The following is a 25,228-nucleotide window of genomic DNA, read 5'->3' as shown; positions in this document are numbered from 1 at the left end:
ATATATTTAAGTTTCTGATCCATTTCAGGTTAACTTTTATTATAAGGTATACGGTAAGGGTAAAGTTAGTATTTTTGTATAAGGAGGTCCAATTTTTCCAGCACTACTCTTTGAGAAGAGTACCCTTTTTTTCCTGAACAGCCTTGACAGGTCTGTTGGAAATAAATTGACCATATTTGTGTAGATCTTTTTCTAGACTCACCGTATATCTTCCTATGCTAATTACACACTATCTTGATTACTGCAGCTTTATAGTATGTTTTAAAATCAAGTATTGCTGGTCTTCAAGCTCTTTTTTTCATTAAAAAATTTGGCTATTTTAATCTTCACTTTTACATATATATTTTAGAAGCAGTTTGACTATACAAAACATCTCCCTGGAATTTCAATTAGGATTATATTAAATCAGTAGGTGAATTTAGGGAGACGACATCTTAACAGTATTAAATCTTTTGATTAATGGCCATGGTCTCTCTCTCTCCATTTATTAGGTCCTTAAAGTTTTCTCAGGGAGGTTTTGTAATTTTCATTGTAAAGGTCTTACAGATATTCTGTTAAAGCTATCCTTAAGGTTTTGTCTCTTTGATGCTATTATAATTGGTATTATTTAAAAATTTTAATTTCCAAAATTTCATTGCTGCTCCATAGAAATGTAGATAACATTTATATATCGATCTTGATTTCTGCAACCTTGCTAAATTTATTAATTAGAACTCATTGCATTTTTTTGTAGATTCATAGAATATTTTATATAGATTGTTATTACCTACAAATAAGTACAATTTTACTTATTCCTTTCCAATCACTATGACTTTTGTTTCTTATCCTTGCCTTATGGCAGTGAGTGGGGCCTCCACATTGAATAGATGTGGCAAGAGCAGACATCCTTGCCTTGTTTCTGATCAAAGGGAGAAAGCAACTTCAGCCATTAAGCAAAAATTGTCTTCTTACCACTAAATATGATGTTAGCTGTCTTTTTTTTTGATAGATACTTGTTATTAGTTTGTGAAAGTTTGAAGAAAATTTTTACAGTGGACAGATACTGATTTTTATACTGGATAGATTTTTTTGAAAGGAGTGTTTATAGTGAATAGCTATTGATTTTTTACTTTTCCAGGACCTATTGAAAAGATATATATATATATATATATATATATATTTCTTTTTTAGTATGTTGACATGATGAAGTATATTGATTTTTAATATTGAGTGAACCTTATTCCTGAGATATACATCACTTTTGTAATGATTAGTTATCCTTTCTATATATTGCTGCGTTCAGTTTGTTAATATTTTGGACTTCTTTGTCTATGTTTAGAAAGAATGTTAGTCTAGAACTTCCTGTGTATGTATTGTCTTTGTTGGATTTTGGTATCAGGGTAATGCTAACCTCATAAAATGAATTGGGAGTTTTCCTTCTTTTTTTCCTAAAGAGTTTATGTATAGAGTTGCTATTATTTTTCAGTAACAGTTTGGCAGAATTCACCCATGAATCTGTTCAGATCTGGTGTTATCTTGGTAGGAGGATTTTGAAATGAAAATTAAATTAATTTTCTTTAATGTACATTGTGTTATTCAGACTATATCTTTTAGAGTAAGCTTTGGTACTTTGTGTCTTTCAGAGAATTTGCCCATTTCATGCATGCTATTAAACATAAAGCATAAGGTTATTTAGAATATCCTTTTATTATTCTTTTTCTGTCCATATGATCTGTAACTATGTCCCCTCTTTCATACCTGTGTCTTTTGTTTTTTATTCTTGATCAGTTTTTTAAGAGATGTTTTATTTATCTTGGAGAACCAGCTTTTGATTAATATTTTTCTGTCTTCATTTTCATTGAATTCTACTTAAATTTATACTTCATTTGACTTGCTTTTGATTTAACTTGCTTTTTTTTTTTTAGTTTCTTAAGGTGGATGCTTAGGTTGTTGATTATAAACCTTTCTTCTTTTTATAATATGAGCATTTAGATACTATTAATCTTCCTCTAACTAGTGCTTGGTTGCTTATCATAAATTTCAATATATTGTGTTTTCATTTTCACGCAATTCAAAGTATTTTCTGATTTTCTTTATTATTTCACTTTTGACCCATGAATTTTTTAGAAGGAGATTTTTATGAATATTTGATGATTTTCTAGGTCTTTTTCTCTTACTGCATTCTAATTTAATTCACATTCTTTGTATGATTTTAATTCTTTCAGATTTGTTAAGGTTTATTTTGTAGCTCAGAACATGGTCTGTCTTGGGGAATCTTCCATGTGTATCAAAATATAATGTGTATTCCATGCTATTAGGTAGAGTGTCCTAACAATCTCAATTATGTTAAGTTCATTGGTAGTGTTGATGAAGTCTTCTGTATTTTTACTGGTTTTTTTTACTGACTTTTATCTATTCTATGAATTTTTTCTATGTCATTGTTAATGACAGAAGAGTGTTCCAATGTCTGGCTATGTTTTTTTTTTTTTTTTCTTCTCAGTTCTGTCAGTTTGAGCTTCATGTACTCTGGAGCTCTGTTGTTAGGTGCATACACAGGACTATTATATTCTTGATGAATTGACCCCTTTAACATTAGTTAATGCCCCTCTTTATTCCTATTTTAGTGACCTCACTCTTTTCTCTTCACATGTTGCTTCTTTCTCAAACTCTCCACCAAAAGGAAAAGGCCTATGGGATTTGCCAGGCACCATTGTTATTTGGTATATCTTTTGAGAAAAGATTTTATGACAATTTTCTCATATACTGTCTATAGGTGATGGTTTCAGTCAGGTGCTGAATGAGATGCTATATCACCATCCACAATGACCCATGTTGAAGGAATTGCTTCATTCTGCTTTCATTGAAGGGAATTTCCTTGAAGGGACACTATGTTATCAATCATAGTATCATGAGTCCATCATAATATAATAAAAACCTGGTTCTGCCTTTGTGGCTTGCATCTTTAAACAGCTAATTATAATTACATTTCTCACTCACTTTTACAAAAGTGTTTGGAAACACAGATGCCCACAGGAGTCAGGCAGGAATCCTGACTTTGTAAAGTGGGCTAAGTTTAGAGTAAAAGGGAGTAGTGGGGATTGTGGCAATGGTGGAGCAGTCATGCTTTTTCTAAAGGAGCAACACTAATTGCCATGTGCAGTGGGACCCAGTGTTATAAACTTAAAGTTTTTCAAGATGACTTGATAATCTAGAGTTTTGTGTTTAATTGTAAGTAACTCAAAATATTTAAAAACTTTCAGTGAGTCATATAATATAGGCCTGTGGAGAAAATGGAGATTTCTGACCAGGATTCCTGCCTGGCTTTAATAGAACATTGTATTATCTATATAAAACCCTGTTTGCTGCACTTCTGTGGGACAGAGGGGCTGGTCAGTCATGGGAGCACCAGCCCAGGGGAGGGTAGAGAGGAAACACCCATTCTCTCATCTCCTCAGTTCCTGGGCAGGCATCTGCCAGGCACTAGAGACCCACCCACAGACTTCTTCCAGGGAGGGAAGAGGGCGCCACCAGGGACAGCGGGGAGGGAGGAAAGGCTGAGACCTACTGCCCTGAGGATAAGCCCCCTTTTAAACTTCCAACTCCTTGCTCTTCACTCGTACTAGATTGGTAGGCAGCTTGCCCCAGGCAGGAAAACCCCTCCTCCCGGAGCAACAAGGCCAAACAAAATATGTACTTAAATCATATGTCACCTTACCAGACTGCAGTCGTCCCTGTTAGGGTATTCCTAATGGAATATATTATCTGTGCCTGAGGCTAGATATAAAATCAGGAGAGGGTGACAATCATGGGAGACTTGCTGCAAAGGATTCTGATGACGTTCACATCACTTGTTAGGAGCCATTGCTGAGTAAATGTCACCCAATTAACAGATCTGACGTGGTTTAAAAGGGGCCAGGAAAGCAAATACATATACTTTTTGATCATTTGAAAAGTGACCAAGGGAGTGATAATGTACAGGGTTAGCATTGGTTCAGTACAAGGCATGGGCCTCCCTCTGTACCTCTGTCTCATCTCTAGGCCTGCTTTTTAGAAGTACACCTGAAGGAATAATTTTTCTACTCTGGACCCCTGACATGCTCTTTGCCCTTGGTATGGTCCCCGAGGAATGTGGTTGAAAGGAAGTTAGTGAGAAAGGACTAAAATAATTTCTTGAAATAAAGTTTAAACTGAAATAATACCATGGAAATATAATACCATAGGTCATAGACTATATGTGAGTGTTCAATGCTTCAGTCAGAAGATAAGGATATATAATTTTATGGTAGCCTGCTTTTGTATACCAACAATAAAGTATATTGTTTAATGTAGCATAAAATGAAGTAGAGATTTGGCAATGATCCTATAAAGTGATGCATATAGACGACCAATGTGTAATAAAACCATCAACATAAGTTAACTATATATTACTCTTCATCTAGTTTAGTACTGTGTTGATGGCAAAATACATCAGTTAGCAAACATTTTTTAGTTCAGGGAGCAGTTTAAAAAGTCATGTAATAATAACAATTATAATGGTAGATTATTTCATCTAATTAAAATTTGGTTAAAGTATGAAGGTAAAGATTTGTTTTAAAAATCACATTAGAGATTTGTGTTATTCCATAGTTTCCTATAGAAAACAAGGAATAGTATTTTTATATTTTGAAATTTTTTTCAATCTGATGGAACTACAAAACTGAATATTAATAGGTTAAATGAATTTTATATTAGATTTTTTATATGCAGGAAACAGCACTTGTGAAATCATGTGGGAATCACATAAGCCAGTAAGCATTTTGTGACTGCTGATCTAACATTTTGGGCAAAAGGACAAAATAGGTCTCCCCAAATAACTTAAGATCCTTTTGATGCTTTGCTGTCTATATTCCCAGAGGGAAATTGTCTGGCAGTTGGGCTGATCCTGACATGAGTACATGCTCCGCAGACATCAGTGAACACTCCATTTTGAAATCTCAGTTGCACTGCTTGGACCAGTGTTCATTCTGAACATCAGGTGTTCTGGCTCTTAGGGATTTGCAGGGGAGGTTGCATTCCTTTGAGTCTGCATATAACTAAAATGTTCTTGTCTGTTCTCTTAGCTATGTAGTATGGATGATCCCTTTTAAGATTTTTAAGGATTCTTTGTTGCCAGCTTCTTTTCTGAAAACAACATGAACCTCTTGGTCTGAGAAAATGTGAATTTCTTTCTGCTTTGAATCTTGGAAAAGAGGGCCTAAAGAAAGAATATAGACAACTGTTATTTATGATTTCAGCTCCTCAGAGGAAACAGGACCATGTGCTTTATGTCTGTCTTATTTAATTACTAAGAGTCATTCAGAATTCATGAGTTGACTTAATTTTTTGGCTGAAAGTACTAAGAAAAGATTCAAGTTTGCAAAATGCTGCCAATTCAGCTCTTAAATTATACATTTTACATGTAAATATTGCAAATTTGTTAGATACTTTAAATGAATTTTTAATCCAATATTTAGCATTAAAGTTTAAATACCTGCCTAGAATTTGAAATGTGGAAATACACTCTAGAAGGAAATTGGGATTTTACTTTTTAATAATATAAAAAAAAATTAATCATTTAAAATGTGAAAAATACTTGTTTCCTCCTCACTCTAAGAGATTTTCAGTTATACTCAATTCAGCCAGTATAGTAAGTAGGAATCCTGAGACATAGTCACAAAGCAACTTTTTTATGTTCCATATCTCTTAATTTACTCAAGATCCAGTTCTTTTCCTGGAAGAAAACTTCAGCAGATTGCACAAGTTTTCTGGCCACTGTAAATTTAAAAATAAAGCAAAAGAAGAAAATACCACTTTATACACAGAAATCTATGTGTAGTTCGCCGAGTGCCAGTGCTCCACCCTGTAGGAATCCAGAGGTCTACCTCTAGCTTTCTTCTGCTGAAGTCCTAGCAGGCAACTCTCTCGGACAGAATCTAAGATCGCCCTGCACCAGCTCTTGGTGTGTTCCCACCTGATCCACTGGAAACTTTCTGAGAGTTTCTAGGACCATTTGTTGAGTGGGAATGGGATGAGACAGTGCACCACAGCTCTAATAAAAAAGTCTCCACAAAGCCTCTTTGCAGATGTTCACTCCTGACCCATTTATTTCCTGTGTAGTTCTAAAAGTTATATAGCCAGTTTCGACCATCTTCATTGTGAAAATCCTTCAGGATAGTTTACCTTTGCAACTCACTTGGGTATCTGATATCTTAATCTATGATGTTTTAGTGTCTTGGATGACTTTCTTTTCCACAGAGAATTCTGGTGGCACAACAGCCTTTTTATGTTAAATGTTTCTATCCACATGAGACTGAGAGCAGAAGCGATATACTTACAAATAAATAGAGGAGTTTTTGTTGCTCAATATCAGTTCTATTGGTAAAGAAGTACCCCTTCACCCTAATGACAATACCTCAGTAACATTATCATTTGTTTCCTGAGATAGGGTCTGCATAGTAGAAAACATACTCTGCTGGAAGTGAGAAGATGTAGGTCCTAATCTTAAGACCTTTGGCAAGTCTGTCTCTTTGGATCCTCGTATTTTCATGTGGAAATTGAAGCAATTGAGTTAGATCAAATCAACAATTATTTTAGAGTTCTTACTGTGTGCTTATGGTAATGGAGTTCTTAATGGGCCTTACAGAATATTGGTGAAGATGTGTTCAGTAATTGCACTATTGAAAGTATGATTATAAGTTTGGTTAGTGTTCAGAATGAAAGGAACAATGCTTTGTGAGACCCTGACCTAGGCTGAGGGCTCAGGAAAGATGCTTCTGTGAAACAATGACACTTGAGCTAATATGAAGGATGAGTAGGAAGTTAATAAGTAAAGGGATTAGGGTGGAACAGAGCCAACCAGACAGAGAGGAAAGACAGGATAGAGCAAAGGCTCTGATTCAAGGAGTCAAGAAAAACTTAATTGGTAAAATGGATCAGATTTGATCATGCTCGATCATGATGAGAGAGTAGACAGAATCAAGGAAGATTTCTGAATTTCTTACTTTTGCAACCTCATAGCTGCTTGGGCTATTTGCTACCACAGGGAACATAAAGCAGCTAGATACACAGGGGAGGCAGGGACAGCGGGGATGATCAAGAGTTTGATGTTGGATTAGTTGAGTTGAGGAGCCTTTGAGATAGCTACATGCCGGTGTCTAGGAGGCAGTTGGATATAAGAGGAAAGGTTTGGGTTATGGAGATAAATCTGAAAGCCATCGGAATGTATATGAGAATTGCAGCCATGATAGTGGATGAGAGTTTGTAGGGAGAGAGTTTAGAATAAGAAAATGTAACTCCCAGGGAAAATCCCAGGGCAGAATACTTTTGCACCTAAATCAGTCAGAGTGAGAAATAAAGTGGGAGAAACCCATTTATTGCTTACAGGCAGTTGTCCACTTGTGCTTGCCTGGGTCTCTCGGGACTGGCTGCAGAGGAAGGGGCCCCACCCAACCTCTCAGGTCCGGATATGCCCTTGCTCCCCCTTTTGTAATTACCTATTGATACGGAGATGGACTGCTTCTCTTTACCCCTTGGAAATACCTGTTGATATGGAGATGCACTAAGGCCCACCCAGAGATTCTGGAAATATCGCAGTTTTACCCACAGAAGAGAAGGCAGCTTTGTGAGGAATGCCAGCATTTAGCAGCATGTAGAGGAGGATGAGACAGCAAAGGTGACTGACTGGGAGGAATCCGGAGACAGGAAGAACCCCACAAGTACATTATGTCCCTGAAGCTAAGGGAAAGGGTGTTTTAAGAGGGAGGGAGTCACTGTCATCAAGGGTCGGTGCTGCCAAGAGTCCGAGGATGGTCAGTGGTCACGAAACCACTAGGAGGTCTCTAGGAAACCTGAGGAGAACTATTTTTAAGAAGTGGTGGTGGCAGGAGTGGACTACAGACTGGGTAGTGAGAGAGTCTATGGAAACAGAGTGTAGACAAAAAGATTATCTGTGAAGTATTGGAGAAAGGACAGTCCCTGGAGGGGACTTTGCGGGAGGGAGGAAGGCAGGAGGGCAGGAATTTTGTTTTAAGTGGAAATACCTGGGAACGTTTAAATGCTATCAGGAAGGCTCTGGTGCAGAGGGACAGGTTGAAGCTCCAGGAGGGAGCAATCTATGGTAAGGTTACTAAGGAGGCCTAGAGGATGCAGTGTAAATTATGCTCAGATGAGAGGTTGGCCTTACCTGAGCCCCTCTAATCTTATAGAAGAGAAGAAGAGGATGAGGAAGATGGAAACTGCTTTCTAGATTTGGAAACAGGAAGTTGAGGGAGTTTCCATCGGATGGCCTTACATAAAAGTCCAAACTAGTCTAAAATTTTGTGATTGTATGAGATAGTACTTGTGGTTAAAATTGCAGTATTTCCAAAATCTCTTTCCTGGTGTTAGCGCATCTCCACATCAATAGGTGTTTAAAGGGGTGGAGAGAAGTAGTCCATCTCCATATCGATAGGTAATTACATGGGCGAATGAGGGTTTACCTGGACCGGAGAGGTTGGGTAGGGTCTGTTCTGCTGCAGCCAGGTTGAGAGAGAAGCAGGACGACTGTTTGTAAGCAATAAATGGTTTTCTCCCACTTTATTTCTCCCTTTGACTAATTTCGGTTTCAAAGGTATTTTGCTGCGAGATTTTCCCCCTGGAGTTACAGTAGTGATAATAGCAACAAACATCTGTGGAGTGGTTTGTATGTGTCGGGTCACGTAGTGTATGTTCTCTATAGATAAATGGCCTGGATTTGAATCCTGTGTGACCTTGAGCTGGCCTCAATTTCTGCTGGAAAATGGGGACAGTGTCAGCAGATACCATATAGGATTAAATGAGTATGTGTGTATGTGTATATGTGTGTGTAGTTGTATGTATACATAGATAGTGCTTACTGTGGGCTTGGCACACGGTCAGTGCAGTACACAGTCTATGTTTAGTAGCAGTAGTGGTAAGTGGTGGTAGCCATCACGAGCCATCTGAATCTGGTATGGCCCTCTTTATACCCTTTTGAGGATGTGATAGTAGTATTTAGCCCTATTTTACAGAGGAAGCAACAGAATCAGAGATGAAGTGACTTATTTGGGGCTGCCCAGCTAAGCAGATAAAGTGTTAGATTTCAAATTAGATATATCCACCTTCAAACTCACATTTTACAAGCGGGTCCTCTACAGTATTTCTTCTGCAGCAGTTTCAGAGTTAACCTTAGGTTAAAATGAGAAGCAAATTAAGTCAGGTGAGGTAGCTTCTCCCACCCCAGGGGCTTGCTGTCGGTGAGCCAACCTGTTCCCTTTCTCTCATTCATACTCCTGTCCTGCAAATTCACTCTCCCTTTACTTTAGTCCATCCATATTTTGGATGGTTTTTCCCATCTATATCTTTGCCTTTTGTCCTTAATTTATATTGGCCATCTTTTTCTTTCTAAAACTTGTATGAAATATTGTGTGAGTTGAGCTTGAAATCAGAGAGCTGACGGTGGAGGGCGTCAGTGTCCTGTGCAGTTTAAAGGGGACATACCCCTTTCTCCCTCGCTTGGAGTCTTATCTGAAGAATGAAGTGATGGAGGTTTTTGCCAGTTGGCTCCCACACTTATTCTTGAAAACATCTCCCTGGGCATTCATCATGATCATTATAACAAAGCTTCTCCCTTAACCCACCTCTGCCCTGTGAGTAGCTCATTCCCCTGTTCACCGCCTGTTCTGTGATTACATGACCTTCCTCTTTTGCCTCTTACTTACCACTTGAGGTTCTTTTAACTTTTCATTTAAAAAGCTTAGACTTTCACTAATATTATTTAGCTCAGAGACTTCTCCTGATGTTATCAAGTGCTTTATATTCTTTGGCAGATGGCTTACTTCATGAAACATTTTTATGCTGCAAAATTAACTCCTGACAACATCATCAGTCTATACGTGAAGTACATGAAGTTCTGTAGAAGGAAGGTGTTATGTATGTGTTTTTTTTTTAATTAATTGTAATCGTAACTATGCTATTGTGTTACTTTTCTGGGATAATTGAGGTAATATCACTTCCAAATAAAACAGTTTGAGAGTCTGCCAATGGACTTACTGTATTTTTGGTGATTAGAATAGCTGCTTTGTTGGGTCTCCCTGACCTGTTTTAACCTCCTCTTAGTCCCATGCTGTTCTGCAGTCCCAGGGGACAGGCATTCTTTTCAGAAGAGGTAACAGTTGATTTTGACTTTCCAGGAGTTGGCCTGATAAATCACTATTTTCTTTGTAAATTTTAACACTGTTACTGAGATATAATTTACATTCTGCAAGATTCATCCACTTAAATTGTAAAATTCACTTATTTTTAGTTAATTTTTAGAGATGTACAATCATTGTAACACTCCAGTTTTAGAAGTTTTCCATTACCCTATAAAGTTCCATTGAACTTTCCTCCATTTAACTGTCTTGTACCTTTGTTGAAGAGCGTTTGAGTATAAATATAAGGATTTATTTCAGAACTCTCAGTCCTGTGCCATTTATCTGATGACCTGTCCTTACACTAATTCCACACTCCCTTGATGACTATAGCTCTATAGAAACTGTGTCAGTCTCTCTCCCCCCTCCTAACACTGTGTAACCTCTCATTTACTTCTTTTCTGTATAGATTTGCCTTTTCTGGACATTTCATAGAAATAGAACCATATGATACATAATCTTTTACATCGGGCTTCATTCACTTAGCGAAATGGTTTTGAGAGGCTCATCATGTCATAACATGTGTTACTAACCTGTTGTTTTTTATTTCCAAATAATATTTCATTGTATGGCTGTACCACATTTTGTTTATACACTCAGCAGTTGACAGATATTTGCTTTACTTCCATTTGGGGATATGATACCAGTAATGCTGCTATGAAAATCATGGTCTTTGTGTGACATATATTTTCATTTTACTTGCGTAGATTCCTAGGAATGGAATAACTTGGTTGTGTGGTAAGTTTATGTTAAACTTTTTGAGAAACTGTAACTTCCTAAGTGGCTGTACCATTTCACATTCTCACCAGCGATGAATGAAGATTCCAGTGTCTCTACATCCTTCCCAGCACTTGGTTTTGTCTTGATGATGGCCATTCCAGTGAATGTGTAATGGTGTCTTATTATGGTTTTAATATGGAGTTTCTGAATGAGTAATAATGTTGAGCATCTTTCCACATGCTTATTACTTCCTTGAAAGGTTTATTAAGATACTTTACCCATTTTAATATCAGGTTGTTTGCCTTTTTATTATTGAGTTGTAGTGGTTCTTTATATACTCTATATTCAAGTCCTTTATCAGAAAATGAATGAAAATATTTTTTCCCAGTCTATAACTTGGCTTTTAATTGTTTCATTTAAATCTTTTGAAGCACAAAAAATTTTTAACTATTAATGAAGTATAATTTATTAATGATCATGGTGACATATCTAAGACTTCTTTGACTACCTTAGGTCACAAAGATTTTCTGCTGTGTTTTTCTGGAAGTTTCATAGTTTTAGTTCTTACTTTATGTCTGTGATACATTTTGAGTTGATTTTTGTATATGCTGTGAGGTAGGACTTTGAGTTAACTGGTTCTGCATATTAATATCAAATTGTTCCAATACTGTTTGTTAAAAAGACTGTTCTCTCCTCCATTAAATTGTCTTGTACCTTTGAGGAGAATTTCACTAAAAATGTAAGGATTAATTCAGAACTCCCAGTCCTGTGCCATTTATCTGATGCTCTATTCTTATGCTAATACCACAGTGTCTTGATTATTGTAGCTCTCTAGCAAGTTTTGAAATCAAGACAGAATTCTCCAGATTTGTTCATCTTTTTCAATATTCATTGGCTCTTCTAGTTCTTTCCCTTTCTGTGTCTTTTAAAATTTGTTTGTCAGTATCTACAAAAAACCTGCTGGGATTTTGATTGGGATTGCTCTAAGTCTAAGATCAATTTATGGAGAATTGGTATCCTGACAATGTTGAATCTTCCACTCCATGAACATTGTATATCTGTCCTTTTATGTAGTCTTATTTAATTTCTTTTACCAGCACTTTATAGTTTTCAGTGTACAGATCCCCTAATACTTTTAGATATATACATAAGCATTTAATTTTTTTTTTTTTTGTAGATAATTATTTTTTATTGAAGGGTAGTTGACACACAGTATTACATTACATTAGTTTCAGGTGTACAACATAGTGATTCAACATTTATATACATGACAATTCTAGGTACCAGCTATCACCATACCAAGCTGTTACAATATCTTGACTATATTCATTACATCCCGGTTACTTATTATTTTACCATTGGAAGTGTGTACTTTTTTTTTTTTCTTTGTGAGGGCATCTCTCATATTTATTGATCAAATGGTTGTTAACAACAATAAAATTCTGTATAGGGGAGTCAATGCTCAATGCACAATCATTAATCCACCCCAAGCCTAATTTTCGTCAGTCTCCAATCTTCTGAGGCATAACAAACAAGTTCTTACATGGAGAACAAATTCTTACACAGTGAATAAGTTCTTACATGGTGAACAGTACAAGGGCAGCCATCACAGAAACCTTCGGTTTTGCTCATGCATTATGAACTATAAACAGTCAGATCAAATATGAATACTCATTTGATTTTTATACTTGATTTATATGTGGATACCACATTTCTCTCTTTATTATTATTATTTTTAATAAGATGCTGAAGTGGTAGGTAGATACAAGATAAAGGTAGAAAACATAGTTTAGTGTTGTAAGAGAGCAAATGTAGATGATCAGGTGTGTGCCTGTAGACTATGTGTTAATCCAAGCTAGACAAGGGCAATAAAACATCCACGTATGCAGGAGATTTCTCTCAGAACCGGGGGGTGAGGTTCTAAGCCTCACCTCTGTTGATCCCCAATTTCTCACCTGATGACCCCCCTGCGACTGTGCCTGTCTTAGGTTGTTCCTCCCTTGAGGAATCTTACCCGTCTCTGGCTAACCAGTCATCTTCCGGGGCCATACAGGGAAATGTAAAGTTGGTAAGTGAGAGAGAAGCCTTATTGTTTGAAATGGTTAGCTTTTTATTTCTTTGCATATTTGTGCCCTGTAGCTTCTATGCCCAGCATTTGTCTTGAGGTATCTTTACCACTTGGAAGAATTATGAGACTCGGTAAATTTGATATGAGGCACGAATTCTATTTAAGGGTTGTAATTAGGAAGGAAGAAGAAAAGCTATAGAAATAGCAGGTGGCAGAAAACATAGGAAGATTGATTATTTCTTTGACATATCTTCTTGTAGAGTAACTTCAGCATGTATAGATTTTAAGCTACTACTTCAATTGCGCACACACATTAACATAATAGGAGTATAGTTACATAACCAAAGCATACCTGTAATTACCAGCCATCTCCAGTGAAACCAAGAAAACCAGTTAGGCACCTTAGGCATTTGTGAAAACTTATCTATGATATGGTGGATATTGTCCAACTGAACTTGAACAGTCTGAGAGAAATCAGACAAATTAAAACAACCCATTCCTGGGGAATGTTCACATCCCTTATGTTCTTTTAACAGTAAATAGTCTGTAGTTGTAAGATTTTGGAGCGCTACAATTTGCACTTCTCCTAATTCTTGGTTGAGTTCCAACAGTATAGATCCAGTCAAATTTGTTGTTTTACTGTATGCACAGGCCAGCTTAGATATCTCCTTCCTCATTCCCATGGCAAGTCCAGGAACTGGTGGGATGAGTGCATCTACAGCTGTAGCAGTGCGTGGATCTTTGTTGGGGTTTATTGATGATCATCTTCTGGCATGAGTCTTCTAGAGAGTGCTGATGTTGGAAGTTCTTTTTCATATCGTATCTTAGTTCATTTTCGGTGTAGCCCAATTAGGCTTTGATCCTCTGTATGAACACAAACAGACCCTTTGCCTACACTTTTATATGCCCTTTATACTCTTGTGTAGAACTCATTGGAGGTTACCACACAGGAACTGCCCTTTATTTTTATTTTTTTATTTCTATTTTTGGTATCACTAATCTACACTTACATGATGAATATTATGTTTACTAGGCTCTCCCCTATACCAGGTCTCCCCTATAAACCCCTTTACAGTCACTGTCCATCAGCATAGCAAAATGTTGTAGAATCACTACTTGCCTTCTCTGTGTTGTACAGCCCTCACTTTTCTCCTACCCCACCATGCATGCTAATCTTAATACTCCCCTACTTCCCCCCCCGCTTATCCCTCCCTACCCACCCATCCTCCCCAGTCCCTTTCCCTTTGGTACCTGTTAGTCCCTTCTTGAGTTCTGTGATTCTGCTGCTGTTTTGTTCCTTCAGTTTTTCCTTTATTCTTATATTCCACAGATAAGTGAAATCATTTGGTATTTCTCTTTCTCTGCTTGGCTTGTTTCACTGAGCATAATACCCTCCAGCTCCATCCATGTTGCTGCAAATGATTGGATTTGCCCTTTTCTTATGGCTGAGTAGTATTCCATTGTGTATATGTACCACATCTTCTTTATCCATTCATCTGTTGATGGACATTTAGTTTGCATCCAATTCTTGGCTATTGTAAATAGTGCTGCGATAAACATAGGGGTGCACTGATCTTTCTCATACTTGGTTGCTGCATTCTTAGGGTAAATTGCTAGGAGTGCAATTCCTGAGTCAAATGGTAGGTCTGTTTTGAGCATTTTGATGTACCTCCATACTGCTTTCCACAATGGTTGAACTAACTTACATTCCCACCAGCAGTGTAGGAGGGTTCCCCTTTCTCCACAGCCTCACCAACATTTGTTGTTGTTTGTCTTTGGATGGCAGCCATCCTTACTGGTGTGAGGTGATACCTCATTGTAGTTTAAATTTGCATTTCTCTGATAATTAGCGATGTGGAGCATCTTTTCATGTGTCTGTTGGCCATCTGTATTTCTTTTTTGGAGAACTGTCTGTTCAGTTCTCTGCCCATTTTTTAATTGGGTTATTTGTTTTTTGTTTGTTGAGGCGTGTGAGCTCTTTATATATTCTGGACGTCAAGCCTTTATCGGATGTGTCATTTTCAAATATATTCTCCCATCCTGTAGGGTTCCTTTTTGTTCTATTGATGGTGTCTTTTGCTGTACAGAAGCTTTTCAGCTTAATATAGTCCCACTTGTTCATTTTTGCTGTTGTTTTCCTTGCCTGGGGAGATATGTTCAAGAAGAGGTCACTCATGTTTATGTCTAAGAGGTTTTTGCCTATGTTTTCTTCCAAGAGTTTAATGGTTTCATGACTTACATTCAGGTCTTTGATCCATTTTGAGTTTACTTTTGTATATGGGGTTAGACAATGGTCCAGTTTCATTCTCCTACATGTAGCTGTCCAGTTTTGCCAGCACCATCTGTTGAAGAGACTGTCATTTTGCCATTGTATGTCCGTGGCTCCTATATTGCTTTGGGCAGGATGGCCATTTTGACGATATTAATTATTCCTAGCCACGAGCATGGGATGAGTTTCCATCTGTTAGTGTCCCCTTTAATTTCTCTTAAGAGTGACTTGTAGTTTTCAGAGTATAAGTCTTTCACTTCCTTGGTTAGGTTTATTCCTAGGTATTTTATTTTTTTTGATGCAATTGTGAATGGAGTTGTTTTCCTGATTTCTCTTTCTGTTGATTCATTGTTAGTGTATAGGAAAGCAACAGATTTCTGTGTGTTGATTTTGTATCCTGCAACATTGCTGTATTCCGATATCAGTTCTAGTAGTTTCGGGGTGGAGTCTTTAGGGCTTTTTATGTACAGTATCATGTCATCTGCAAATAGTGACAGTTTAACTTCTTCTTTACCAATCTGGATTCCTTGTATTTCTTTGTTTTGTCTGATTGCCGTGGCTAGGACCTCCAGTACTATGTTAAATAACAGTGGAGAGAGTGGGCATCCCTGTCTAGTTCCCGATCTCAGAGGAAATGCTTTCAGCTTCTCGCTGTTCAATATAATGTTGGCTGTGGGTTTATCATAGATGGCCTTTATTATGTTGAGGTACTTGCCCTCTATTCCCATTTTGCTGAGAGTTTTTATCATGAATGGATGTTGAACTTTGTCAAATGCTTTTTCAGCATCTATGGAGATGATCATGTGTTTTTTGTCTTTCTTTTTGTTGATGTGGTGGATGATGTTGATGGACTTTCGAATGTTGTACCATCCTTGCATCCCTGGGATGAATCCCACTTGGTCGTGGTGTATGATCCTTTTGATGTACTTTTGAATTCGTTTTGCTAATATTTTGTTGAGTATTTTTGCATCTACATTCATCAGGGATATTGGTCTGTAGTTTTCTTTTTTGGTGGGGTCTTTGCCTGGTTTTTGTATTAGGGTGATGTTGGCTTCATAGAATGAGTTTGGGAGTATCCCTTCCTCCTCTATTTTTTGGAAAACTTAAAGGAGTATGGGTATTATCTCTTCACTGTATATCTGATAAAATTCCGAGGTAAATCCATCTGGCCCGGGGGTTTTGTTCTTTGGTAGTTTTTTGATTACCACTTCAATTTCATTGCTGGTAATTGGTCTGTTTAGATTTTCTGTTTCTTTCTGGGTCAGTCTTGGAAGGTTGTATTTTTCTAGGAAGTTGTCCATTTCTCCTAGGTTTCCCAGCTTGTTAGCATATAGGTTTTCATAGTATTCTCTAATAATTCTTTGCATTTCTGTGGGGTCCGTCGTGATTTTTCCTTTCTCGTTTCTGATACTGTTGATTTGTGTTGACTCTCTTTTCTTCTTAATAAGTCTGGCTAGAGGCTTATCTATTTTGTTTATTTTCTCGAAGAACCAGCTCTTGGTTTCATTGATTTTTGCTATTGTTTTATTCTTTCAATTTTATTTATTTCTTCTCTGATCTTTATTATGTCCCTCCTTCTGCAGACCTTAGGCCTCTTTTGTTCTTCTTTTTCCAATTTCGATAATTGTGACATTAGACCATTCATTTGGGATTGTTCTTCCTTTTTTAAATATGCTTGGATTGCTATATACTTTCCTCTTAAGACTGCTTTTGCTGTGTCCCACGGAAGTTGGGGCTTAGTGTTGTTGTTGTCATTTGTTTCCATATATTGCTGGATCTCCATTTTGATTTGGTCATTGATCCATTGATTATTTAGGAGCGTGTTGTTAAGCCTCCATGTGTTTGTGAGCCTCTTTGCTTTCTTTGTACAGTTTATTTCTAGTTTTATGCCTTTGTGGTGTGAAAAGTTGGTTGGTAGGATTTCAATCTTTTGGAATTTACTGAGGCTCTTTTTGTGGCCTAGTATGTGGTCTATTCTGGAGAATGTTCCATGTGCACTTGAGAAGAATGTATATCCTGTTGCTTTTGGATGTAGAGTTCTATAGATGTCTATTAGGTCCATCTGCTCTACTGTGTTGTTCAGTGCTTCCGTGTCCTTACTTATTTTCTGCCCGGTGGATCTATCCTTTGGGGTGAGTGGTGTGTTGCAGTCTCCTAGAATGAATGCATTGCAGTCTATTTCCCCCTTTAGTTCTGTTAGTATTTGTTTCACATATGCTGGTGCTCCTGTGTTGGGTGCATATATATTTAGAATGGTTATATTCTATTGTTGGACTGAGCCCTTTATCATTATGTAGTGTCCTTCTTTATCTCTTGTTACTTTCTTTGTTTTGAAGTCTATTTTGTCTGATATTAGTACTGCAACCCCTGCTTTCTTCTCGCTGTTGTTTGCTTGAAATATGTTTTTCCATCCCTTGACTTTTAGTCTGTACATGTCTTTGGGTTTGAGGTGAGTTTCTTGTAAGCAGCATATAGATGGGTCTTGCTTTTTTATCCATTCTGTTACTCTATGTCTTTTGATTGGTGTATTCAGCCCATTAACATTTAGGGTGACTATTGAAAGATATGTACTTATTGCCATTGCAGACTTTAAATTCGTGGTTACCAAAGGTTCAAGGTTAGCCTCTTTAGTATCTTACTGCCTAACTTAGCTCGCTTATTGAGCTGTTATATACACTGTCTGGAGATTCTTTTCTTCTCTCCCTTCTTGTTCCTCCTCCTCGATTCTTCATATGTTGGGTGTTTTGTGCTGTGCTCTTTCTAGGAGTGCTCCCATCTAGAGCAGTCCCTGTAAGATGTTCTGTAGAGGTGGTTTGTGGGAAGCAAATTCCCTCAGCTTTTGTTTGTCTGGGAATTGTTTAATCCCACCGTCATATTTGAATGATAGTCGTGCTGGATACAGTATCCTTGGTTCAAGGCCCTTGTGTTTCATTGTATTAAATATATCATGCTATTCTCTTCTGGCCTGTAGGGTTTCTGTCGAGAAGTCTGATGTTAGCCTGATGGGTTTTCCTTTATAGGTGACCTTTTTCTCTCTAGCTGCCTTTAACACTCTTTCCTTGTCCTTGATCTTTGCCATTTTAATTATTATGTGTCTTGGTGTTGTCCTCCTTGGATCCTTTTTTGTTGGGGGTTCTGTGTATTTCCGTGGTCTGTTCGATTATTTCCTCCCCCAGTGTGGGGAAGTTTTCAGCAATTATTTCTTCTAAGATACTTTCCATCTCTTTTCCTCTCTCTTCTTCTTCTGGAACCCCTATAATACGGATATTGTTCCTTTTGGATTGGTCACACAGTTCTCTTAACACTGTTTCATTCCTGTAGATCCTTTTCTCTCTCTCTATGTCAGCTTCTATGCGTTCCTGTTCTCTGGTTTCAATTCCATCAATGGCCTCTTGCATCCTATCCATTCTGCTTATAAACCCTTCCAGAGTTTTTTTCATTTCTGTAATCTCCTTTCTGGCATCTGTGATCTCCCTCCGGACTTCATCCCATTTTTCTTGCATATTTCTCTGCATCTCTGTCAGCATGTTTATGATTCTTATTTTGAATTCTTTGTCAGGAAGACTGGTTAGGTCTGTCTCCTCTGGTGTTGTCTCTGTGATCTTTGTTGGCCTGTAGCTTTGCCTTTTCATAGTGATAGGAATAGTTTGCAGAGCTGGGACGAGTGACGGCTGGAAGAACTTCCCTTCTTGTTGGTTTGTGGCCCTCCTCTCCTGGGAGAACAGTGACCTTTATTGGCTTGTGCTGGGCAGCTGCGCGCAGACAGGGTTTCTGCTTCCTGCCCGGCTGCTATGGAGTTTATCTCCGCTGTTGCTGCGGGCGTGGCCTGGCTCGGGCAGCTACTCCAAAATGGTGGAGTCGCGTTGGAGCAGGAGCGGCTGGGAGGCTATTTATCTCCATAAGGGGCCTCCCTGCTCCCTGCAGCCCAGGGGTTAGGGTGCCCAGAGATCCCCGGATTCCCTAACTCTGGATTAAGTGTCCCGCCCTGCCCCTTTAAGACTTCCAAAAAGCACCTGCCAAAACAAAACGATGACGACAAAAAAAAAAAAAAAAAAAATTTAAATTAAAAAAAAAATTTTTTTTTAATTAAAAAAAAAAAAAAAGGTGGCCGCTTGTTTTTCTTTATTCTCTGGCGCCAGTCTCAGGCATCTGCTCACCGGTCTTTCTGCCCTGTTTCCCTAGTATTGGGGTCCCTTTCCCTTTAAGACCTCCAAAAAGCTCTCGCCAAAACAAAACAGCAAAAAAAAAAAAAAAAAAAATTGTTCTCTCGCTTTTCTTATGTCCTCCAGCGCCCGGCCTCCAGTGCCCGCTCACTGTTCTTGCTGCCCTGTTTTCCTAGTATCGAGGGCTCTGCACTCTGGTCCGGATGGCGGGGGCTGGGTGTTCGGCAGTCCTGTGCTCCGTCTCCCTCCCGCTCTGCCTATTCTTCTCCTGCCGGGAGTTGGGGGGATGGGCGCTCGGCTCCCGCGGGGCCGGGGCTTGTATCTTACCCCCTTCGCGAGGTGCTGGGTTCTCTCAGGTGCGGATGTGGTCTGGATATTGTCCTGTGTCCTCTGGTCTTTATTCTAGGAAGGGTTGTCTTTGTTATATTTTCATAGATATATGTGGTTTTGGGAGATTTCCGCTGCTCTACTCACGCCGCCATCTTCCGCCCATCTCCTTGTAAGCATTTAATTTTAAGTGTGCTATTACAGTGATGCTTTAAAAAAATTCAGTTTATTCCTCATCCCTCATCACCATTGGAAGTTTTACTTAAAGTGTATCAGTTGAATTCTCCCATGTATTTGAATCTGGCCAAATACCAAAGAGTGTCTTACAAAAGAGAGTAGGTAGCCTCTAATATTTTTCATTTGTAGTTTCTAAGAGGTAAAGTGATAAACTATATTAGTTGGGTCCATGACTGTCAATGGTTGTTTAGTAAGATTGTCACATCAGTTTGTTTACATTATTGATAACATAAAACACACAAACCTTTTCTGAAGGGATTTGGTCTGTCAGGAAAGGGTGATCACATAACCTCCCTTTCCTTCTTCGGTAGGTGTTGCAGCCTCCCTGGAAGTGTCAGAGAGCCCCGGGAGTGTCCAGGTGGCCCGGGGTCAGACAGCAGTCCTGCCCTGTACCTTCACTACCAGTGCTGCCCTCCTTAACCTCAATGTCATTTGGATGGTCATTCCTCTCTCCAACGCTAACCAACCTGAACAGGTACTCTGTTCCATCCTGTGCTACCTCTAAAATAGTACTCTCTTCAGAAGAGGTGGGTAGGAGAGAATCCTGAGTACATAATTGATTTCTAAAATAAGGTGGCACTTCTAATGTGCCTATGCTGTTTTAAGTCTCCTCCTGTATTATTGGTCAACTAGCAGAAGATGCTGTGCTCTTTTTAAAAGACTTTTAAAAAAAATTGACAAATGTCAAGGGAATTCTTCTGAGAATTTTATGTAGGAACCTGTAATTATCAAAAGATACTGCTGATAGGAAATACCAAGACAGAAACAGCAGAGTATTGTCCTTTGACAGGGAAGGACCAGCACCAACTCAGGAGGAGGAGACACTACTTTTGAAAGAGTGATACTATTAAGGAAGTAACATTAAGTAGTAGGACTTGATTTATTTGGCTAATTCCACGAATATTTAAAACAAACACAGACAGGCATACTAGCCAGCTTCAAAGAGTCACAAATAAATAGGGTTCATGAAAATAGAAGCTATGACCGAATAAATTGTGTCAATTATAGGTAAGAGACCCATAATTTGTATACCCACTGTGGAAAATAATGCTCAAAAATTAATGAATTGTTTTCATGACTACACTTTCCTTCTCAAAGATAATTTATTTCTGTTATGAAGCTTTTCTCTTCCAGTAAGCTTATTACAGCCTAAAAATATGTCATAAGCTGAATTTTCTGATATGAAATTCAATATATATGTATATATATTTGTATTATATATATTTAAATAGAAGCATCTTTTGTGTCTTCAAACCATGGGGTTTTTATAATTAGCCTGAGCCTTTGAGATCTTCATTTTAAGAGTCAGTGATCAAATCAAAGAGGCAAAAAAAGACTTGACTGCAGTTAGCCAAATATTTATAGGCAAAGCTGGAATAGAACCAAGTTCCTTACTGTCTGCTAGAGGGTATTTTGCAATTCCATTCTGAGTCCTCTCCCTTGAATAGTTAACTTTGATAGTAGAAATTGATGTAAGAATAGGAATCATAGACTTGTAACTCTTCTTCCCCCTTAAGGCATTCATTTATCTTCAGTCTACAACATAATCTGTCATCTTGTGACCTAGTAAGCATGCAAATGGAAGTGCTAATTTTTTTAACGTTTTATTTTAGAATTTTTTGAACTGGTAAAAAGATTGATGGGCTGATTGTAGAATAGCGCTAAAGACATTGTCTATGTTCTGATGAGTTAGTTAAGGCAACAATATTATTCCAGTTTAGTATGTAAGAATTTAGAATCCCAAGATATCTATGGGCAGGCGCTACAGTAAAAAGTTGGTGACAACTCTAAGATTAGAAATAAAATTTTCCAAACGTTTGGTGCAGTATATTGTCTACTTGATAGTTATTGTTATGTGTCTAGAAGGGGATGTTGTGGCTAATTTACTTATTTTGCTTTCTTTTGCAGGTCATTCTGTATCAGGCTGGACAGATGTTTGACGGTGCCCCCAGGTTCCATGGTAGGGTAGGGTTTACAGGCACCATGCCAGCCACCAATGTCTCTATCTTCATTAATAACACTCAGCTGTCAGATACAGGCACCTACCAGTGTTTGGTCAACAACCTTCCAGACAGAGGGGGCAGAAACATTGGGGTCACCGGCCTCACAGTTTTAGGTGAGTGACAGGAAGTGTTCCAGGTACCTTGGCTTTCGCTGTGAATCTACTCGCAAGCATATTTGCTTCTGCCTGTCCTATGCTCTCAGTCTGCTCATGTCCTTGTCCTGTCTGCTCTCCTCTCAGCCCCATCTGGACTCTGTTTCCTCCTGCTTTTCCCACAGTCTCCCCATTTCTTTCTCCATTGCAGGTGGCTCTCTAAAGCTTACTTCTTAAATGACTTTTCCTGAAAGTGGAGAAAGGTGGTTAAAAATAGCATCAAAAGTGGCCTTTTGCTTATCTTAAGTGTCTCTGGGATAAGAACTTACTGTTGAGAGCAAATTAAATCAATTTGTTACATTGAGTATGAAGCAGAGGTTTCAGCACATGTGAGACTAAATTAACTACTGTTTCATGTCTCCATAACACTGAGCAGGTTCCCCACTGTTCTCGGCTTCCACCTCAAGCCCTGGCATCATTTTAAGAATGCCTCCTTTCCTATTAAAAATATCCTTGTTTGAATGATAAATTATATGATCAAATTTGGTCTTAATAATGAGACTAAATAGATTTAAGGCCTCTTCCAAAGTAGTGTAGACAATGAACAACAATAAAGTTTAGATTAAAATTTAGGTCTCTTCACTCAAACCAGGTCTCTTTCCACTCTACTGTGCAGTTAGACTATTTCTTACTAAATTAAACCCATTCTAAACATGTTTTATTTCTCAGTACTGCTGCCTCTGAAATAAAGCATTGCCTCCTAAGTGGATCCTTGTGGTAGAAGTGGCTAAATTCAGCTCATTTGGGGAGACGGAGGTAGTACTTAGAGAAGGCTGATGCTCTTGATTATCCTCTGTCCTACTCAGGTCTCAGAATATCTACTCCCATATCCTCGGCAAATTCTTCACCTTCCTTTTCCCTTACACTGTTGAGTCACTGGAAGATATCATTGTTGGGGAGTCTTGCCATTTTTCTTGCTGGGGCAAAAATGTCTGTAGCATTGGTGCCTTGTTCTCCCAATCCTTAAACAGAGTAAGAAAACTAAGGATCAGGTTGGAGATTTCTATCTTGAAATATTGTCCATTTTAATATATTAAAAATTGTATATGTTTTAAGATACTTGAATACTGAATAGAGAGTCTTAATGAAATTTGTTATTATTTAGATGCTTCTACCTGAAAGTTAGGAAACGCACATTATCCAAGTCCGTTTATTTTTACGTTTTTTAAAGGAAGAAAAAAGCCTTTAATTTGTTATAGTTAATGCTATCTTCAAATAATTATTTTCCATTTCCTTCATTGTGTCATCATGGCCATGTGGAAGACAGGGCACTAAAGAGATTGGTTTGTCCCATCGCAGCCATTAGGACCACTGAGATTTTTTTATTCTTCCTACCATTATCGTCCCATTGTTCTCTCTTCCCCTACCCACTTGCTTTCTTGGTTCCTGTGTGAATACTGCATTCATTTTCCATTCATTCATTCACTCATTCAAGGTTCAGCACATTTACTGGAAAGTCACTGGCATTCCGAGTATATCACCACTTGGATTTGAGCTCACTGCTTACCTTCCCCAATATGAGACTCCAAGCCATGGGCTTAGTTTATGTTTTTATTTGCTTTTTTTTTTTTACTATAAATCACCACCTTCTTCCTTTAGTTTTCTTTTTTTGGTAATTTTGGTTCATGTCCTTTGTCTGTTTTAATGATTATGAAATGTCCACTACATTACTGTGAAGTAGTAGATGGACGTGAACCTCATCTAACTCCCTAAATCATAAACCAGAACTTAGTACAAAGTGGGTCTGTCCAGTTTTTCTTGTAACGTAACAACCTTGTAAAGATGGTCTTAGCCAGAGAGTGGCTGGCAGGGTAAGTGGTTGCTCCTCCTTGAAAAATCTTTTCTAAAAGTGACATCCTTTAATAATTAAAACAAATTAATTGTGGTAAAATGCATGTAAGCATGAAATTTACTGTTTTAGCCAGTTTTAAATACACAGTTCAGTAGTGTTAAGTACATTCACATTTTTTGTGTAGCCAGTCTCCAGTACTGCTTTAATCTTGCAAAACTAAAACTCTGTAGCCATTATTCATTTCTCCCTTCCCTAGCAGCTGGTGACCACCACTTTACTTACTGTTTCTGTGAATTTGACTACTCTGGGTACCTCATATAAGTGGAATCATTCATTATGTGTCTTTTTATGACTGGCTTATATCACTTGGCATAATGTCTTCAAGGTTCTTCATCCATGTTGTGGCACATGTCAGAATTTCCTTCTTTTTCAAGGTTGAATAATATTCCATCATATGTGTATGCCACATTTTGTTTATCCATTCCTTCATCCACGGACATTTGGGTTGTTTCCACTTGTTTCCTACTGTGAATAATGGTGCTCTGGACATAGATGTATTCAGTAATGTTTTTAAAGGCAATATGTTGACATGAAGTATCTTAAGAATTATTCTTTAGAGGAAATAGAGTAAAACCAAGATCATAAGATACCTTGAAAATAGAATCAGAGGGTATAGCTCCTTTTACATATTTGTTCCCTGCCAACTGAAGTCATCATCCCTGTACTTAAGCCCTGGGAATAGTACATGACTAGCCACTGGCTTCATCTCTGAGGTAGTCTTCTAGTATGTGTTCCAGTAGCATTATTCTCTCAGGTTCCAGTGTACTCCTTGTTGATGTCTCCATCATCATCTGGCTCTTAGTAAATGTGTACTCAATTGCTTACTCTTCCCATTATAGTTCCCCCTTCTGCCCCACACTGCCAAATCCAAGGATCCCAGGATATCGGCAGCGACGTCGTCCTGCTCTGTAGCTCAGAGGAAGGCATTCCTCGACCAACTTACCTTTGGGAGAAGTTAGACAGTACCCTCAAACTACCTCCAACAGCCACTCAGGGTATGTACAGTATTGCTTTACCCATTTAATTGGTTATCATGGGAAAGTCTGAATCTAAGACTCACAAAGAATTAGTTTTCATAGATCTTGAAAAATAATGCACTGTATTTGTAACTGCTGACAAAGCTGTCTGGATCATTTTGTGTTTTCAGCTTTAAAGAGAATAAAACATTTTCTCTCTTTTATCATATATTGCCTTTATGTATTTCATCCAGTGGTAATTCTGTTCTGTTGTAGTGAAGATTTAAAACAATTAAA

The 25,228-nt window shown here is 38.0% G+C and overlaps 1 protein-coding gene across 4 annotated transcripts in view; it reads left to right on the top strand.

Annotated features, from left to right (window-relative positions):
• IGSF11 (immunoglobulin superfamily member 11) overlaps positions 1-25,228 on the top strand; it is a 166,503-nt gene that overhangs the window by 120,609 nt on the left and 20,666 nt on the right. For 3 of the 4 annotated variants that reach the window (XM_057502907.1, XM_036883458.2, XM_036883457.2), the window contains exons 2-4: positions 20,280-20,443; positions 21,877-22,084; positions 24,815-24,970. In XM_057502907.1, coding sequence (XP_057358890.1) covers positions 20,405-20,443; positions 21,877-22,084; positions 24,815-24,970 — 403 coding nt within the window. In that variant the 5' untranslated portion in view covers positions 20,280-20,404. The remainder of the gene's footprint in view (positions 1-20,279; positions 20,444-21,876; positions 22,085-24,814; positions 24,971-25,228) is intronic. The other variant, XM_036883459.2, reaches the window with a different exon arrangement.

Source organism: Manis pentadactyla, chromosome 1 (assembly GCF_030020395.1).
Source record: "Manis pentadactyla isolate mManPen7 chromosome 1, mManPen7.hap1, whole genome shotgun sequence".
Lineage (NCBI taxonomy): Eukaryota > Metazoa > Chordata > Mammalia > Pholidota > Manidae > Manis > Manis pentadactyla.
Note: the sequence above shows the minus strand (reverse complement) of the source record. Positions and strands in the feature narration are given on the sequence as shown.